Here is a 7291-nt window from a genome sequence, read left to right as displayed (position 1 = left end):
GGCTGATAAAATGCCCCAAATGCGAAACCTTATGCTTAAATACGTTGAAACCCCTAAAATCAATCATGGGCTTGGGCCTAACTGGCCGTCATGTCGTGGGCTCTGATCCCCATGTTGTGGCCACAACTTTCACCCAAATCCACCTCAACTTCAAACAACCATAACTTCTTCATTTCAACTCCATTTTCAACGATCTAAGGTATTGAATAGCCCCACATTTCTATCTAGTTAATTTTGGCTTAACACATGTCAAACTAAAATCCTTAATTCATGAAAGAAGTTCGAAACTTTACACCTTGACTCCGAAACACAAACCAATGGCACAAATCACATAACCAATATTATCAACTGAAAGATATAATATGCTCAAGAGTCATATTAGAATGATATTCTAATTAACGTATGATCATAAGGGTCACGCGAACAATAACTTGATACAGTTGATTATTTATTAAAATTTGATTTTAATAAATATTGATAAGCTCTTATAATAAATTGGAAAAATATTTATTTCTTGGAAATAATTATTTTACAAAACAAGTAACATATTATTTCATAAGTTATAAATTAATAAGTCACACACAACATTTTGGACCAGTTGAATCCTTTTGTCTTTTACCAAAAGACAAAGTTTATAGTTTATAAACTTTGAGTTTATAAAATTTAAACATTTTGTATTCTTTTTGGGTCTATGGCTAAAAGCTCTTGGAGAGTCAAAGGCATGGCTCATGCAATTGTTTAATGTAAAGAATTCAACCTAAGAAACATGGTAAGACATGTTCATGATATAGGGACATGTTTGCTTAAAGTGTTAAGACCTAATGGGTATTAACTTGACTTTATGCATGTAGATATAAGGCTTGCATTTTTGGTCTTGCACTTCTTCATGCAATTATCGAAACTCTACAAGCTCTCCCTCTCTTCTCTTGCTTTTGAAAACTTGAAGATTAAGTTGATTGCATTTCACTATATTGGAATAAATACTTGGATATTTATTTCAAGCTTAAGAGCTTACATAGAAGTAGCATTCTCATCAAGTTGGTGCATTGTTGGTGTCTCTTTTGGTTTTACACTCTTCATCAAAACTCAAGCCTCCCAAGAGGACTCAAGGGAAAACAAAGGTTGTTATCATCTTCCTTATTCTTTGGTTGTGTTTTTATCTTTCCATTCCTTGCAAGTAGATCCATGGTGGGTTGTAAATGTTATTATGTTCGAAATTTTTATGTCTTCGTTGCTAAGATTATGAGTTTTTGGAAACTAATCTTGAACTCAAACCTAACATCAACATCCAATAGGGGCTAAACCTTATTCCCTTCAAGCCTAAGGCCTTTACTCGATCTATTTACGGCCCGCTATCGCGGAAAAGAAACATTCAGAAACTATGTGTTACATTTCTCTCCCACTTAAACTGGATTTCACCCTTGAAATCTGACTTGGTTAGAATTAAACTGCACTATCACAATCCATATGCTACATCCAACCACTTCTTATAATCAACACATCCGTATCGAATTCGAGAGACTATCTAGAACCCAATTGATGCCAACAAACCACCCGATCATTTGGAACACCCAACTCTAAAACTTCCGCATCACTAGCCTCCTGGTACTCTAATCAGCATCCCAATACACCATTATATCTAACCAAACAACTACGGGTCATTAGCGACCTAAGGACTATCAACAACTTTGAAAATACTCACGACATCCATTAGGTACTAAGACTCGGCTAGTCTAGCATGCACACTACTATGGCATAGGTAATATAGGGAGAGATCTCACACGAAACCTCATCATAAAACGAACATGAGTCCACTAATAAGAATCCCAACAAAAAGATGTTAATATACCACCATGACTTTTCCAATAAGTCAACACCTTATAATTGTCCGAATCAACCTGCCGGTCACCGACCCATTAGGGACAACACTATATTGCACAACGCTCGTCTATGCCACACAAATAACAAACCGACGCATGGGTCTCTGCTACATAACTGCCCGCCCTACTTGCAAAAGTGCAATCCAAGATGGCTCATTGCATGTCGTGACGCCATCCAACCATTGGGATGAGGAGCTCACGACTCCTCGCCGTTCCTTCCATCGCCCAACCACAAACAAGAAGACTCATAGCCAACATTTAACGGCCCTAAAGACACACTTCCATCATCCTACTGACTGATAAAGGCCAGTCAACATCCCAATCAACACATTCCGAAATACAGGAGCCATACTATTCTGAAACCCGCACTATTCCATTGACCAACTACCAATGCCACATTGTCAAACAAAACATGACACGAAACAAACAGCCAAATGCGTGCTCCAACTTGTAAACACAACATGGCACACTTCCCATAAAAGAACACAATGCAGATCAGGCCAACTGTGTTCCTTCTTAAACATGTCCTTACCCATGGTGATGTACCAATAATTCAAATGAAACGACAAACCCCGACTACTATTAGACACATTCTTCCATCAACCCCAATCACAATACCACACCTTGATGCACTGAACATATCCCATTATTGAGGAAAAGACCAATAAAATTTCTAATATCGAAGAAGAACTCCAAAATTATCCAAAAATGCTACCAAAACATAGGTCAAGTCAATCCAAATACCAAACCAGCCGACACGACTTGCCAAATCGAACTTGGGTAACCATGATGATACCTGAAAACTAAGCAACGTTGCCCCGATATCCGATCTTCCAACAACTAAGGCCAATTGCCATATCGAGCCCACTAGAGACCCCAATTCCATGATCAAGAACTCGATAGAACACCTACACAGAGTCCAAGATACAAACTTTACTAAATTTGATTAAGGGTTGACGCATAAACGCACCCTCCGTTGATACCGCCTGAAACCTTCGAATAACCTCAACGAACCCTGAGACCAATCAACTATTTCCCAACTCAACCAAACATAACAACCCATATCGTGGGATAACCATGTTTCCCATGCCTAATTTAAAATTAGAGTGGTTTAAGCTTATCTATCCAATTTCATGGAGCTACCATAAAGGAACTACTGACCACAACAAATCCCTTACCCACCAGCATCCTGCTGCGAGGACAATACACACACCTAATAGCAACTTACTCTACACCCATGATCTGACCAAACCTTAAATTCTTCGCGTCCATGGAGGACTTCAGTGGATCCGTGAGGAACAAAATAAGAAACTTCCAAATCAAGAACACTTTAATGATAACTTGCTTCTTTCCTCCATGCAGTCATAAACCCTAAACTAATATCCTACATCTATGAACTGCAGATTACTATGTCTCATCTATATCCCTTATTCTTTCTCCTTCCATCTTCTTCCCTTTCTCCTCCTTCCCCTTTCTTTCCTCCCACCTTTTTTAAAATTTAAACTCAAGAAAGCAATGTTAAAGATGTGAATTTTGAAAATGGGAGAATAATAATACTGTTGCAACAATAAAAACTAAAAACTAGGGCGTAAGTATTAATATAATATACAAAATTGAGCATATACTAAACTAAAAGGGTTAAAATTTCTGTAACACGTGGACCAATAAAAGGAAGAAAACAAACACGCCAATCAACAGATTAGACAACCGCCATGGCAGGCCAATGGAATCCCGGATTCCGCTCATTTGTTTATTCGCCAATTTGCATAAGAGAGCAGAAATCAAAGCACACGGATTTCACATTTCAGCGATCGAATTACAGCTGGTTTAATGTTGATATAGTCGCCATAAAATACAAAAAGAGTTGAAGATATGCTACGCTTTAGATGTTTATGGTTGTCTAGTTGTTCGTCACTACCTTTTAATCAACAATTTGCTCCTTCTCCAATCCTATCTTCATTAAGATCGAAAATGGCAGCGGTTTCGTACTCAACACAATCGTCATCATCATCATCAAAGAAGTTGCTGTTTCGTCAGTTATTCGAGAAAGAATCATCTACTTACACCTACCTTCTTGCCGATGCTTCTCATCCAGATAAGCCTGCTTTGGTTCGTAATTCTCCTTTTCGATAGTAAGATGAAACTCAATTATGCTTATTTGATTGTAATTTCGACTGATATTTGTTGTTCGTAGTACTTTGGGATCAAATCTCCAATTCCTAATTAAATAGAACTTAGGGTTTGGAATTTGGAATCGAAGCTACCTTAACTAATGTTGCTGTGGTTCCTGTTACTAGCTGTTGAGTTGAAGTCCCCAGTTACTCAAAGTCCACTGGACAGTGTTAATTTGTTCACAATTTGATGTTCCTAAATTGCGTTTCCCTTTTAAGATAGGAATTAAGAATTAAGGATCAAATGTAGGTAAACTTGTCTGAACTAACAACTTTTTGGGACTAAGAGAGTATCAAAATTTGCGTCCATCTGTTAACTTCCTGCAGTTTTTATTCAATAACCAAACGCATACGAGAGGATATTATATTTGTATTCAACTTAAACATTCAGCTATTAGATATTTCATTGATGGACATAGAAGACTTTGATCAAAGAAGGCAAGTCCGTTTTTTAATTTGATTCTAATTGCTGGAGAACTTTCCTTGAGGCTTTACTAGTATCCTTAAAGGTTCTAAAGATCAATCCAGTTATAGATGAATTTGTACAGATTGAACACTCGGAGTTCTATAATTCATAAAGCAACTGCTTCAATTTGGGGAATGGATTATTCTGTAAAAGATACAGATACAATGTTATTTAGAGCACCATTAGAATCTTACTTACTTTAAGATAACAAATTTATTTGATGTTGCAGTTGGTTGACCCTGTAGATAGAACAGTGGAAAGGGATCTTTCTCTTGTAAAAGATCTGGGGTTAAAACTTGTATATGCTATCAACACCCATGTGCATGCGGATCATGTCACTGGAAGTGGACTAATCAAGGTATACAACTATAAAACAACAGATACAGATCTCACTTTCTCTTCTCTTCCTCATCAAGAAACTGTAACAGACAATCATCATATATGATATATGCAGACTAAAGTTCCTGGTGTCAAATCCATCATTTCCAAAGCAAGCAAAGCATCAGCAGATATTCTTGTTGAAGCTGGTGATAAGATCCAATTTGGTGATCTTTACTTGGAGGTAACAAACCATATATTCTTTCTACTAATTTCCTAAAAGTTTTATTTTTTTGTCAAATCTTTAACTAAAATTATCATCTTTTTTCTTCTTCAAGGTTCGTGCAACCCCAGGGCATACAGTAGGCTGTGTTACTTATGTTACAGGAGATGGAGCTGATCAACCTCAACCAAGAATGGCTTTTACTGGTGATGCTGTTTTAATACGTGGATGTGGAAGAACAGATTTTCAGGTACATAATTTTAATAGCAAAATAAATAGGGAAAAAAAATATATTCTATAATGGTATTATCGTCAAGGATTGATTATTTTTATAATACTGCAGGGTGGAAGTTCACAGCAGCTATATGAATCTGTCCATTCACAGGCAAGAAAATGGAAATTGACAAATGAAAGATGGAAGAATTAGTATAGTATGCATTTTGTTGCTGATTTTTTTTAGGTTGAACTTAAATACTTTTGTTGTCATCTATCCACCCAGATCTTTACATTGCCAGAGGACACGTATATTTATCCTGCTCATGATTACAAAGGGTTCACGGTTAGTACAGATAATTTCATTTCATTTTTATATAAAAAAGAAATAAAAAATTGTATACAGAAAGTAGATGTTCATAGACACTCTTGATCTTCATTTTTCAGGTTAGCACTGTGGGAGAAGAGATGCTGTATAACCCTAGACTTACTAAAGATGAGGTACCTTGTTGCTATTTGTTTACACCATCTAATAATATTTGAGATTTGCATTTTTGTTATGTATGAATAAAAGATCTTGCTTTGGTTTTGTTTATACTAATTTCACTTTTTTTTTGTTTTTTCAGGAAACATTCAAAAGCATCATGGAAAGTAAGTAGATTAGTGTACTAATGTTATATTTAAGAGTAAATTACTTTTTTTCTTATATCTGATTTTTACAATTTTGGCCCCTTAAAGGCAATTTTGGTTATTGTTTCTTTTTTGTCCATGTTCCAAATAAAATGGTCTTTGAGTATAGATTATTTTTGCAATTTTGGCCCCAAAAATATTGTCATTTTATTTGGAATACGGACCAAAATTGTTTCAAAACCTCAAATAAGGACCAAAATTGCAATAATCGAGAAAATCAGCTATACTTTATGATAAAAAAAAATGTAATTTACTGTATATTTGATAATAAAATTTCAAAAAGTAGATGAGTTAGAGAAGTATTGTTACTACAAATAACTAAAAAGATATAATATTAGTCTTTAATGCATACGAATATGCGAATATCTATTTCTAATTAAATTCATGTTAACAGATTTGAAGTTATCGTATCCAAAGATGATAGATGTAGCAGTGCCAGCAAATATGGTTTGTGGGTTGCAAGATGTGGAGTCAAAAGCTGCATGATAATTGATAATACTTGTATTATGCCTTACTATACAAGATCGAATTGCTTATAGGAAAAAATAAAATATAGATTTGTAAATAAGAAGTTTGCGAAATTTGCAACTTTAACTTTCACACGTCAATGTATGTTTTAAGACTTGTTGTAACATGATGAGCATAAGCTATATATGTAACGTGTCAAGAAGTAGCGAGAATAATCAAACATACACGCACACATAAAAAGACACAATATTTATGTGGTTGATATGACCTACGTCCATGGGCATGAGAAAATATTCTTATTCACAAGCTTGAAATCAGTATTACAGTATAGTACATAACCATTGAAACCCTAGCTATCAAGCATTATATATATAGGCAAGTACAATGTAAGCCCTAGCTAAAACCGTGTTAGGCCTCTATTCCACAAATTGATCGACAACCAAGCTAATAATCTGTTGGCTAATGGTCAGGTGATGGTCACCGCCTTTGATCATTTGATGGTTTTCAATTTATTAAGTCACGTTTAACGGTCTCCACATTCACTTGTGTAATACACCAAATATTAAAAAAAAAAAAAAAAAAAAAAAAAGAATCCTGCTTCCCTTGCTAATTTTCTTCGTATGATATTAACTCATGTAAACATCTACTAAGTCCAAGCAAAGCTGGAACTTCTCAATGGGCAACAAATTTGTCAACATATCAAATGGATTCTCCTTGGTGAAAACCTGTATTCTTCCAAAACATCCCTAATGAAATCTAGCCTCATATCAATATGTTTGGTCTTTGTGAAATAGACCGATTCTTTGCATGATACAAAGCACTTTGATTATCACAAAACAATATATGTTTCTCCACCTTCAAA

General features: G+C 35.4%; 1 protein-coding gene across 1 annotated transcript; it reads left to right on the top strand.

The window, feature by feature from the left end:
* Positions 1 to 3582: 3582 nt before the first annotated feature.
* GLY3 (glyoxalase II 3) lies at positions 3583 to 6593 on the top strand. Its single transcript, XM_078994881.1, has 9 exons — positions 3583 to 3989; positions 4747 to 4875; positions 4972 to 5079; positions 5174 to 5308; positions 5402 to 5443; positions 5558 to 5617; positions 5719 to 5772; positions 5898 to 5922; positions 6356 to 6593. The coding sequence occupies exons 1-9, from the start codon at positions 3753 to 3755 to the stop codon at positions 6445 to 6447; spliced, it is 882 nt and encodes a 293-aa protein (XP_078851007.1). The 5' UTR covers positions 3583 to 3752; the 3' UTR covers positions 6448 to 6593.
* Positions 6594 to 7291: the final 698 nt, after the last annotated feature.

Source organism: Lactuca saligna, chromosome 5 (genome assembly GCF_052625555.1).
Source record: "Lactuca saligna cultivar CGN05327 chromosome 5, ASM5262555v1, whole genome shotgun sequence".
Classification (NCBI taxonomy): domain Eukaryota; kingdom Viridiplantae; phylum Streptophyta; class Magnoliopsida; order Asterales; family Asteraceae; genus Lactuca; species Lactuca saligna.
This window is presented reverse-complemented; position numbering and strand designations above follow the sequence as displayed.